The sequence below is a fragment of the Pezoporus occidentalis genome, unplaced genomic scaffold (genome assembly GCF_034315485.1).
Source record: "Pezoporus occidentalis ecotype Australia unplaced genomic scaffold, CSIRO_AGI_Poc_V1 ctg5, whole genome shotgun sequence".
In the NCBI taxonomy this organism is placed as follows: Eukaryota; Metazoa; Chordata; class Aves; order Psittaciformes; family Psittacidae; genus Pezoporus; species Pezoporus occidentalis.
In genome coordinates, this window is record NW_026915835.1 from 337,623 (window position 1) to 351,126 (window position 13,504).

Sequence of the window (13,504 nt, forward strand, 5' to 3'; positions counted from 1 at the left end):
TTTTTTAATTTTTATTTCTTTTAGCATACTTCCACTTACTAATTGTTTGCCAGCAAGTTTTATGTGAATAGGAAGCCTGAAAATAATTCTCATGAGTATTCAATTTGAACATCTGGTATCATCATGAACATAACTGGTATAATGAGTTTCTCTGCATTGAGCATAGGCTGCATGGTGAAGAAAGGACTTTGAAGAAACTGCACCTGAATAAAGCAGATTTTGTAAAAGAGTGTATCTCCCTCCCAGCGTGTGGGCCCAACTCCCACTAACATTAATGACAATAGCCCCTCTACATATAGGATAAATAGTGCTCTTAGAGTTTAAATTGCAGGTACTGAGACATTCAAATGAAGTGTACCTAACATAAAAAAAAATGTTGAAATTGTTTCATTGTTTGGTTACATTATGTCTGAAGGGGAAAGAAGAAACTGTTCATGGCTTGGTTAGCTTCTAATTGCCCCGAATTATTTATTTTTGTACCATTCTAATTCTGTTTTCAGAGTTTATTCAGGCTAGTCAGATAGCTGCTTTTAAGCTTCAACCAAAGGATTTCTTTTTTATAAAGATCCATGTGACATAGTCTATTTTTGCAGAAATATGGGAAAACAATGAAAGAAGCATTTATTAAAGAATGTAGTATAGGAATAATGTTGCTTTTATCTGCTAATATCAGACATATTTATATGCATCCACATTGACATCCGAGCACCCTTTATGGTGGTGATCAGGTATTTAGTAACTGTCCATAAAGAAAAGAAAGTTCCTCTAGGAACTTGAGGCAATGGATCAAAACCACTTTAGAGTTTGGGGGACTCAGGAACATGACACTGTTATAAAGTGGTCTGAGAAGATGCCTCAAAGTGTTCAAGGTTTACCTTAGCCTTACTCTTCCAGTAAGCTTCTTGGAGATACCGTTAAAGAGTTGCTTTCCCAAATGCCTTTGAACTGTGCACAGAGGATGTATGGCTAAAACTTGCTCTCAGAGCTCAGTGTTTATGGTAGGGTTTACAAAAATCATGTGTGAGACAAGTGGATCTATACCTGGGCAGTTATACATACAACATAGGCTAACAATTTTTCAGTTGTTCAGTGTGTCCCGCCACCTCAGGAGCCATCCAGCAATTTCTGTCTGCAATGAGGGCCATGCTTTCCATCACCTTGCAAACCTTACCATCCCACCCACCTCAAGGTGTGGGTCCCTCACTGGCATCACCTCACACACCCCTGCCAATGAATGACCATCATGGGATCCTCAGACTGTAGCACAAAATCTAATCTCCTGCTAGTTAAAGCACTAAATAGAGCTTTATAGGGTAAAATGAATGAGGGTGCAGCGGTCCCACCTAGTGTATGAAACTTTTTTCCTTCAAGGTAGCCACAGCCTCAGCATCACCCTTTCCTGACACATGCCAGCACTTACACACCAGTGTATCCTCTCACAGTTTCTCATTCAGTATGAAACTGAGCCCATTACTCACTTTTGCACTCTTTCTCCTAACCCAGTAACTGTTAAAAATGCCACTCCCTTTCATGTGCCACCACCAGGAGTCTTTCCACACTTCCTTTTTTCTCCCTGTACATATTGAGCACACATCCAAAATTGTCTGTTGTTCCACTTAGCTCTGCCCTCCTGCATTTATTCTATCAAAATTCATACCCAAACCTTGTGACCTCCTGTTTGACTTCTAGGAGTTCCTTTTCTTTGTCTCTCTCTTTGAGCCCTTTCTCAAGGTAACACACAATGTATCTTCTAACACTGTCCATGCTGTACTTCCACTAAGACAATCTTCCTTATGAGTGACAAGTGCCATTATTGTATAACTTACCCTGTTTTCTACAGCATCAAGAAATAGCTCACTCCCTTGCAGACCTTCCAGAAACATTTTTCCTAGCTGATTTTCCCTTGGTTGGACTGACTCACAGTTCACCTATTTGAAAAACAAGCAAGGTAGCTAGAGGCCAGGGATAACTTTCAATGTTTGTATTTATAGTTGTGGACTTTGTGTCCTCTCACATTTGTTCAGTCCCTCAAGCTGAAAATTCTTTGAAGAAGTAGCTGTGTCTTGCAAGATGGCTTTTTTCTTTTTTTTTATTTTTTTTAACATTGTAAATGCTCTGTAATGGGAGTGATGCCAAAAATTACCATCACAACAGCCATCATTTTAGCAGTTTTTGATGCTTTTCTCGTTGCTGTTATCAAAAGGAGCATTATATAATTTAAAATCTTATTTTCAAGTCAGAAAATTAGGATAATGGCATTAGTAGAACTCAGATGGCAGGAAGGTTTGGCAATATGTTCTTCATCTTTTTTCATCAGTCTCACTATAGATGCATTGGCTAAAGTTCCAAAATCCTAAGAAATTCTGCTGAAGTCTTTAGACCAAAAATCTGAAGAAAGACAAATAAGCACAGAAGTTTGCACCTTTACGATCCATTTCTATGCAAGTATAGAAGAATCTATAAAAAAAAGAATCTATGGAAAAGTCTGCTAGGAGGACCTAAGGGAAGTTTGTGCTCTAGAATTTACAAGTGAATTTTCTGTTACTGTTTTTAGTGTTTGCTCATTTGCTTTTCAGATACTACTTCCAGATTACCTCAGACTCTTGAGATAACCTGCTTATGCATTTTATCTCAGAATGTCCCTAGTTTGTGAATTAGTAGTCTGCCATTAATGGTAATTCTAATGTTATTAGGGCATCACCTAGTGATCATCTAATGAGAAATGCACAGCACAGGTGTGCTTTAATAGAACTGGTAGAAAATTTTTAATTCCCCCTGATAGCCTCAATACATAGATACATCCAGATATGTGGCATGTTCACTTCATTCCTGGACACTACAACATGATGTGGTCATAAAATACTTCAGTTACCCTGTATCACTTGTGAAGGCTTACTCTACATTGTCTCCAGTGGGCGTTATTATATATTAGTTTAAATGTAGTCAACAGAGCAACAGCTAAAAGTAAAACGTACAGATCAGTACTACTCATAAAGAAAGCATGCTCCTAACTATCCGAGACAGATGCCCTAGAAAAATAAAGTTGTTTGTTTTTCTCTGAGGCATCAGTCAATGAGTTTGTCCTTAGACTTCAGCGGATTTCTGATCAGTCACTTCTTTTAAAAAGAGTGTCCTTTCAATTTGGGTCTAGCCTGAGTCCACTGCATTGAATCTATCTTGACACTGAGGCTGTTGGCAAACTGTATATAGAACTTCTGCCTCAGCACAAGGAAATCACACTAACCTTTTAGATGTCCTCAAAATATCAATGTGAAGGCTTCTCCCACTTATATATGTATAATCTTCCTCCAACTGCTCTGAGACTGACAGATATCATTTTGCATCCCCCAGTAAAAAGTGCTGTAAAGCGTATATTGAGTTGGTTTCCAGCTGTGTTTGTTTAGGTAGGAATATTTTCTTCTGCTTGCACCACAGGCAGCTATTCAGGATTCTTGACAGAGTTTTATTTTGATATAGCTTTCTTGTATATAGTTCTTCTGTAAATGCTTTCAGCATTTATTGTCTTTTTATACTAAGATACTTTTTATCATGTCTCAGAGAGGAATTTTGTAGATGAGTAAGTGAACTACCAAACTTAAAATAGCTTGAGAAGTAGCATGGAGATAAGCTGAGTAAGCATTTCGGTGGTTTTTTTCCAACTAAAACTACATTCATCAGCTTTTTTCAATCAGACCAAAAATTTCTGTAAAAATTTGAAAAATATTTACCTTTTAAAAATGCAGATTCCTTCCCCCCCCAAATTCTCCTCTAATTTTAATTTACTGTTCAATTGAGCATCTTTCTTTGTAGAAAATTAACTACATATTAATACATATAATTATTATAATGAAAATAATTTTAAAATATAATTAGTTTTATATATAATATTTTTTTTTTAATCAAAGGGGACATTGGCCTGAATTCAGAATTATTTTAATTTCAATGCACTAAAATGTAAATATCTTAAATTTCTAATTATGTTAGGTCAACACAAAGAACATTTCTGATTTTGTTTGAAACAGTTACCCAGTGTTGAATGAGCTGTAGCCCTTGGGGTCCACTCAATATCTGTCTCTGACTTATTTTCCTTTTCTACTAACCACTCTGCACATGTTAAGAACCAGCTATTTGCAGCTTTAAATTAAACAGCAAAGGAACTACGTACATTTAATGTTGTATCATTTTGGACTCTTATCTATAATTAATTCACTTAAAAGCCTGTGACAATCTAATATGCTGTTGCACTGCTGCTATGTATGGTGTATTGCATCCTCCTTATTTAAGGACATATTTCTACCTTGTACTCTGGCTTTAATTGCTTACTATGAGTGGCTAGGAAGATCACAAGAGTGTATAAGAATGTTGATGAGAAATTGTACACCTCTGGGAATCCTGACTAATATCACAAACTTGTCCTTGCTGTGTTCTTATTCTCTCACTTTAGGTTGTTTGAGATATTTCCATTTTGTCCTAAGACAGAGTGTAACCTCTTCCAAACACAGCCTTTGTCTTCTGGACTAGAATAACAGGGCACCTGTCCTTGGATGGGACTTCTTGGTTATAACGTAATGTAAATTACTGTCATATAGGATTTAAGGTGGCATACTAAATAGAATTCTAAAATAATGAAAATATTTAATATTTAAAATAATGGCATTCAGAGGTGCAACTCTATTTTTTTTTTAGCAGTAAAAATCTGTATGTGTTTCTGCAGAAAAAATGGGCAGTTACCTTCACTATTCATATATGCTGTGACCTGTTCTATTTGGATGTGTTATTTTTTGAAACACAGACAGGTTTATCACATACTGGTTACTTACTTTTGCAATATATTGTAGCCCTTTCCATCCTTCCTGATTTACTGTCCTTGTAGCAAACTTCTTGTGCTGTTCCTAGCCCTGCACAATAGCGTGAACACACCTAGGAGGACAAAAAGGAGTTCTCTAACTGAGCTATAGTGTGACCCAGAACATATGCAACAGCAGCTGTGTAGGTAGGGCAGCCTGAATTTCGAGTGTATATTGGTCCTAAACCACATTTTAGTGAGGATAGTGATTAACATGTACACAGGCTTTAAACTCAGGAGTTTGTTAAAAACTGGATTAGGTAATGGAGAGCAGATGAATTACTGCTCCTGATCTGGTGAAAGAGGTCCCTGTCCATGGCAAGAGGCTTGGACTAGATGATCTTTAAAGGTCCCTTCCAACCCAAATTATTTCATCTTGACTTGAGTTTTTGTGTTTATTTCTTTGACCTCTTTTTTCTTTTTTTTTTTTTAATCTGCTTTCTTTTATAGTAGCTTGTAGACTTCTACCAAGAAAAAAAATGGTTAAAAAGGATTTCATCCTCTTATTTGGCCGTTGGACTAATCATTTCAGTTTCTTGAGGGTAATTTTGTCATGGAAGGATGATTACATGCTTTTCGGAACAATTTAATTTGATGTAACAATACTGTAGCTGTAACCAATCCATGTCTGTATTTGAATAGGCGCTAACTATACTTTGTTTTAGATAATGCATTTGTACTATTTTAAAATGAATAAAAATTACCTGAGAAAAAGGTAGATTTGTCCTACCAAAGATGAAATGTTTTTGTTGGTAACGAAATATTGTGACATTCTAAGTGCTGATATAATTTCACAAACATTTTGAATGATGTTATCCTGGGGAACAGGGGACTCTTTTATCTGTGGAAGTCTAGTCAAGAGAGGCCTAACATTAAATGGAGTTAATATACAATTTCCTGTAATTTAGAATTTAACGATATTGCTATTGTAGGTGGGTAAGAAAGAATTCTGTGGTACCAAGCCTGAAATTGTTTAATCAGGAATGTAAATCATTTATGTGTTTCAGTTACCAAATGTTGATAGAATAGGCTATGGTAGATAGTTGTTTTTTAATTACAGCTGCTCTATAATGCTGTTGTGTTACCAGGTTCCAAGAAGGAAAATAGTACAGTATGTCGCTTTGCTATGCCAAATGACCACTACTTCTGCCAAGTATAAATATTACCAGAAATGGGTTCTTCTATAGGATGATAACCACATCCCTAAAGTAATGAATGCCATGCTTCCCTATATGTATTTATGTTTGGATAATTTATTTAAATAATGTTCCTAGTACATGCTTTATAGCCTTCTGCCTTTTGCTACACAAATTTTAGCTTATATTGCAGACTGTGCAAGTCATTTGGCAAATGTAATTTCCATCCCTGCATACTAATCGATTTCTTCACAAACACCTGCTATCAGTTATGATAATAAAAATGCCATTCTAAATTGAAAAGGGGCCAAATGGAGCTTCCTAAGGAAATGACTTAAGTATCTTTCAATGCCTTTAATGTAGTAATGTTCTAGTAGTGCCAACACTTTTTTTGAGCATTTGCATTTTATATAATTTTACTCTATTACATAATTTTTCTGTCTAAATGGCTTCTCATAACCATTGCTACAAAGTAGTTCATAGTAAGATTGGAGAGGAATCTCTGTGTTTCCTCTCTCATGGGACTAAATCCAGCAACTTTATGTAGTCAAAATTCCTTAACACAGATCTGATTGGAACATTTGGCTGCTACACTAATATACGTACTAAACGGCTGTATCAGTTCCTATAACATCACTGGGAAAATGCTGTAAAGTTGGTGGAATCTTTGCCCTTGGACTGCACGCCAGTTTCTTCCTAAAATATAAGCATAAATTGAGCAGCCAGATTGCAAGTAGCGTTTGAATTATCCAGGGTCACTTTATGGGTCCTTCCATTCCGTGAAATAACTTCCCAACAACAGTGTTTGCCAGAACCCAATAATTTTCAGCTCTGCTGGGTCTTGTCTCAGCTCTGAAATGTCTGACTGGCTTTTTGGCTGTATTGTCATCTCCCCTGACAATGTCCTCTGCCTTATTTGTAAGGAAACAATCCATTTTACTGATTCCTTCACATTTTCATTTTCTCTTAGCTCTAGCTGCCCAAGCATATGCGCTGAAGGAAGAGAATGATAGTCTTCGATGGCAGCTGGATGCTTATAGGAATGAAGTGGAACTCCTGAAACAGGAGAAAGGACAGCTGTTTCGGACAGAAGAAAGCCTTACAAAGGACCAGCAGCTGCAGTTCCTACAGCAGACAATGCAAGGCATGCAGCAGGTATTACTAAGGAAGAAAAGAACTGGTCTTCTTTAGGAAGGATGGATTTTAGCTGGAGGACAGGGGAGGAGGAATTGGGGACATATTTAGGGGTAGTTATAAATTGTAAACTGTTCTTTCAAAAGAACTCCTTATGTATGTTCTAGTTAGGAGCAAATTACTTCAGTACATCCTCTATTGCTCTCCTCACTTAATTCAATTGGCCCTGATTCTGCAGAAAGTTTCAAGAAAGTTTGTCCATTATAGCACAGACAACATTCTGTGGTGTCTTCATTTGCATTCATCTGCATCTTTAAATGTATCTCTGCTTCTCAGTTTTGCCTTTTTTTCTGCTCTTGTTTGAGGGTGACTGAGGCATCTCCAGCTTGTCCAGGCTAGCCTCATGCTAGCTTACAAGTGGATAGCAACATCAGTCTTATCTCCTGAGCTTTTATCATTTATGCTGTCCAATGGCTGTAACCTTTTCATTCACCCATTTTTTAAAGGGGGTTAGTGCAGCAACAAAGCATTTTCTCTGACACCAATCAGTGGGAAACTGCAGTGTGTCCCTCCAGAGGGAGGCATTTACTGTAAGCATTCTCCCTTGTTTGTTAGTTGCTGCTGACATTGTGCTGGGCATGTCTTGGCAAGCACATCAGACTGTTTCCAATGCTTCATCTGACACATCCACTAACACATAAGCACCCCTCATTCAACATGCATGTATATAACGTCTTTCCTTCCCAGCCTTTTGTAGCCAGCTGATACATGACAGAATGCCAGGGCAGTGGCTCAACACGACACTGGATTGGGTTCTGAGCTAGAATTGAACTTCTCAAGATGTCACTGCAGAGATTCCTTCCTCTGTGTTCTGAAGCATGTGCTCCTTTATCACTCCTGGTTATTAGATTCCAGAAGGGGACAAGTTATACCCACTTCCAGATTGTACTAAGCTGCTCTGTTATGATAAAAACTGGGAGACATTCACTTACATATGAGCTGCCTCATTGGGTTAGGAATTGCATGGCTACCACAGTACCCATCAGATCCAACAAGTCTGCAAATTCTGCCTAACACCAAATAACAGAGCACAAGACAAAACTACACGTGTTCATATGAGGATAAGCACCTTTAAGTATGCAGAGGTTTATAAAATTTGGGTGATTTACGGTGTAGTGTGATAATTCTGAACAAAATATTTGGAAAATAGAAAATAAGTCATTGATAATTCAGGAATAAAATCTTTCCTGAACTTAGCAATGAAGTAATTAATCAGAAATACTTCAGGTTTCAGTATACTTTAGATATGCTTGAGGTCTGTTCATGATCTTATCCTTATATAAATGGATACTTAAATATCACTGGCTTCATTAAATTTAACTGCATATATAAATATTGTGCTAAATTTCAGCCTGGTGCTAATTCTCCATTAAAATTAGTGAGAAGTGGACACAGAATACTACTAAATCAAAACACTAGAGCTCTAACCCTCATTTTGTGTTATTATAATTTCCTACCTGGGGGCTGGATGAAGGATAATCAAGTCTGTAGAATACAAATAGATTTCTATTGAACTTCAAGCAAATGTTAATAATGCAAGTCAATAACAGAGCTAGCAGTGGACACTATGGTCCCTATTCCTCTGAGAGTTACTATGTTCGTGACAATTTTCCTGTGAGGTTCTGAATTTTTCTAGTTTGCCATCTCAGGGTCAGACCTACTAACTCCCAATGGGATATAATTAGAGATGGCCCAAGGAACTGGAGAAGACATTGCAGATAATCCAGTCAGACAATATGCTGAGGAGGGCAGCAACACAGAAGCACAGGAGGTGGAGTTCAGAATATTTGGTGGGAAATTATCAGTCAATTAAACAGCTGGATGATGGTTTTGGATTTCAGTGATTAGCCATAATCATGACATCCCATAACCTTTGTGCTTTTCATGCAGTTGATGCATGAATATTTAGAAAAACCTCTTTGATTTAGGTAGACTCTTTTATTCTGGCTTCATTTTGTAAATGTTGAGAGATTACAACCTTAGCTGAAATCCATCACTATAGCAGGTGCTCAGCATCTACAGAATTCAGTCTTTCTATGAAATATTAAACATATATCAGGACTTGAGTAGTAATAATTTAACAAGAAGACCTATATTCTCTTTTATCCTTTTGTATATATTAAAATTAATTTCAAACAAAGTAAACTAAATGTCATTGAATTCCTGAACCCTGCATATATGTCAGCTTTAAAATATGTATTCTTCCTCCTTCTTTCCTCTTCATTCTCCCTCACTTTTTTATACACCTCTTCTTGTTCTGACTTTGAAATCTAGAGAAAAAGTGGATGCATTTTCAAAAACAAGAATTTTTTTTGTAAACATATTTGGTGCCAAACAGTAGCAAATAACACAACATCAGTGTGGTTTTAATGTACTTCTACCATCTAGATATTCTTTCACACGTTTGCAGGACTGGTGAAATGAATGTTTATTTTCTTTTCCATCACTCCTACCAATCCAAAGTAGCATCAGCAAAATCACACAGATTTTTCTTATGGAGTATACTTTATGGGCAGTAATAGCAACTTGCTTATTTATTGTCTAAAAAAGAAAATTCTTTGGACTAATGACATTGAACTTATGGGGGTTTTAGTCAACTTCCTCCATAAAGCTGTGTCACAGTTTAATTTCATACCCACTGTGAGATCTCAAACAAATGGAAATAATGTCTTGTATCCATGGTAACAAATGAGATACACTTTACCTGATTTTGAGATGGAAATTGAATTAACTTGTCACTGCTGCATAGGTGGTATTGCCTTCAATTTATTTCTGTATGAGAACACACATACCAAGCAGATCACTTTTTGAATGGCTATGTCTTTCCAGCAGTGTTCAGTATCCCCTAACAATGTCTGCGGTCACAAGGAAGGATGTTTTAGTTGTAACTATTTTTACAATACTTCACAGCACAGCTATAAGGAATTTTTAAATCTTGTCTTTCTTTCTGGAATGTTTTACCAGGTACATAGGTACATGACTATAGGTAATGCAGAAAATACCACCTCATAGTGCTTAACACTTGCCATTCTAAGACTCAGTTTTCAGTGTGTATGTAATTTCTCCAAATTTTAACCATTTGGGTTAGCATATTCCAATGGATTAGCAAGCAGAACTCTTTTGAAAAAAGTCTCATCAAAATGTTTCAGGCATTCCAAGAACAAAGCATGAAAACTGCTTTTCTTCTTTGTTGTCCACCAAGGAAAATTCTTGAGAAAATGCACTTGCCACCTTCATGCTTTGAAACAAAACAACAGTTTGACAGTGAGTCTCTATTGGATTAATGATGTGGTTTCCATATATTTTATAAAATCTGTCTGAAATCTATGATGTTAACAAGCTTTGAAAAATGGCAGCTTGCCACATAGGAGATAGCGCCATTAGCATATGTCCAAGTAAGTTTTAGATTTTTACTGGTCTTCTGGAGTTGTTCACAGCACAGCCATTCATGCTATGTTTTAAACCTCAGGTTCATCCTAAGCCTACAGCACACACCTCCTTTACTATGGCTCTCTAACTGAATAAGTTAGTTCTACCTTTTCATCATCATGGAGCCATGCTCGCATAGCTGTACTGATTCCCAAACTGATTCACTTGCAAATAGACTGGTAATTCTTCAAGGTGCTTCATTGCATCATGTAAATATATGATGATGTTCTTTCCCCTCACAGCTTCCTGAACAGGGTGGGCTAAATTTAAGCTCCTGCAGGCAACGGTGTCATCCAGAAATCCCCATTTAAATCATGTTTCCATGTATGTTTTCTCCAAAAAATGTACAGAAGTGCCTACAGTTCTGCTATTCCACATGCTGGGGTACATCTGGGGCATTCAGGAGGCACCTCATTACCCCCCATCTCCTAAGGGGCCTGATTTATTAGCTGAGCTCAGGTCCATATGCCTAACACACAGGGACAGCAGAAGCTCCTGTTCGTTGGCAGTGATGCATGAAAGACTAGCCATAGGGTTATTGCATGAGCAGGGGATGTGCAGGGGTGCCTCTCCTAAAATTAGTGCTCAGGGTGGAAAGCCAGAATAGTAACAGTTATGGGTGATAGGTGTAGGGCTGACATAAAGGCTGATACACAGTTGTGGGTGCTACTGACTGTTAGCTTGGGATGTCTCAGCAGGCAACTGAACATATTCTGGCCCTGTTGATGACCCACATGGGTGTCACTCTGGTGCAGCATGATGAAAGTTCTCTTTTGTCTTGTCTTCCTTTTTTCCCTAAACAATATCAGTTTCACTCAAATAGAAATGCAGATTGTGAACCTGAGCACTCAGAAGCCAGAAATTGCCTGAACTGCTGCCTGAATATTTTGCTTTGAATACCTCAGAGACCCTTCCCCATTCAGTGCTGCAGGCAGAGAGTACACAGTTAATAGTCACCTGTTCAATACCCTCCTGTCTTTGCTGTTCAATATGCAATTCAAGGTCTTAATGCAAAGGCCACACTGCTCCTGACATTTCCTACTTACTGAGGACTAGCTTTTATGGTTTACTAATCATTTAGCATGTAAAATAAATAGCATGTGCATCTGAGACACATACACATTTTTTAAAAGGGCTCTGATAAATGCCAAACGACTAGCAATCATTTCAGGCTTTCAGTGGACCCTTTGGTCTAAGTGAGATTGCACAAGAGTCATCTCTCAGCTTTTAAAGCAAGATTATATACCTCTCATGTATAGTAACTGTTCTGAGTAGAAAAGCCAGAGGTAGCTAGTGTTGGCTTCGCTGTGCTGTCTTTGAAATGAAGTGGATTTCTACCATTTCCAGCCACTGGAGCAGAGCTAGACGATATTGAGAAGTCCTCACTGAGTTAGCAGAACTTTTTTTCTACAAGGTGTTGTTGCTCAGGCCTTCCCACTCCTGTCCTATGGGAGAAGTAGGTTTCTTTCATACATGTAGTGGAAGAACTGACTATTCCCATGATCCACTCTCTTTCAGTGGGAGCAGGGAAGAAAAGCAGGTTTCTGTCCAGGCTTCAACAGCTAGTAGGGCCATCATGTGACTTTTTTCCACATCATTCTTCTAAGCAATCAACCACCAATTCCAGCAAGCCTCCGCTAGCATTTTGCTCTGCAGCTCTCAGATCGTTTACAGATGTTGGTAACTGTCACAGCCATTCCTTTCTCTCACATACAAATGTCCTGAAATGTCGAAAGTCACGGAAACATGCCTTTGGCTGAAAATTCTGGCCCAATGTGAATGCTGTGACCATTATAACAACCACTTACATTTGAATATACAGGTTCTAGTAGCAGTTTAGCACTAAAATTAGCATCATTGTTGAATAGATGGAGCATGTTATGGCTATATTTATTAATATAGCCTAAATGCAGAGCAGATTTCTAGTCTGTTTTTTCCCCCGACCTTTTGCTTACCAAACATCTATTCAGCACATAATCCACTCAGTGTGGTTATGCACAACTATAAACAGATTCTTCTCAAAATGTAGCATTAAAGTCAAGAGTAAATAAAAGAGATAAAAACCATTATCCCTTGTATTTGTGTTTCACCTGCTGAATAAACAGAACAGAATAATTAAGTTGGAAATGTTTTTTATTACTACTCCTGCTGTATGTATTCCAGTTAGATCTTTCATTTTTCCTATAAAAATGGCACTGGAGTAATAAGTTCAATATTTATCAGCAGTCATAAATTTCTAGGGAACGGAGACAAGTGTGAGGGACTGGACCCAAAGTCCAGATGTTCACTTCTAGGCCTGTCTCTTCTTCTCTCACCTAATGGTTGATATTTGGATGCTGGTTAAGAAAGGTTTGCTCCAAGGACAGAGAAAAATGTTCCCATAAGTATTATATTTGTTCCCTTGTGCTTTCCAGGGCTTTGTACAGTACTGTCCACATTTAAACTTCCAGAAAATGCTCACTCCTTCTGATTATATTAAAAAAAAAAAAAGAAAAAAAAAGAAAAGAAAAATAAAGAGCATCTGGCTGTTAAATGCTAGTTATTTACCAGGTCTCAGACAAGCCAAATGGGTTCCCTCTGTGTTTAACAACCTTTCCTTATTGAAAGTATTGTCTAATTTCCCACTTCTGCCACCATCACTTCAACAATATTAGGGGAAGTGTAAGTAAGGGTCCACAGATGCTTTAAGCACCATAATCTTGATTGATAGGTGTTCTAGTGATAAAATGGTGGAGGGTAGCGTCTTTTTGCCTAATACCACTGGTAAAGCTAAACTGAGATTGGCAGCAAGAGCAAACACTTTGGAAAGAAATAATCAGATAAACACGTTATTTAAAATACAAAGTAAATCAACTATTATATTCATTAACATGCTTGTGTAGCCTAGTGACAGTAAAGG

General features: G+C 37.5%; 1 protein-coding gene across 8 annotated transcripts in view; it reads left to right on the plus strand.

The window, feature by feature from the left end:
- The window catches only part of ENOX1 (ecto-NOX disulfide-thiol exchanger 1), a 371,724-nt gene that overhangs the window by 319,973 nt on the left and 38,247 nt on the right, over positions 1–13,504 (plus strand). For all 8 annotated transcript variants that reach the window (XM_062636831.1, XM_062636830.1, XM_062636823.1 and 5 more), the window contains exon 12: positions 6,953–7,137. In XM_062636831.1, the coding sequence (XP_062492815.1) occupies positions 6,953–7,137 (185 nt within the window). The remainder of the gene's footprint in view (positions 1–6,952; positions 7,138–13,504) is intronic.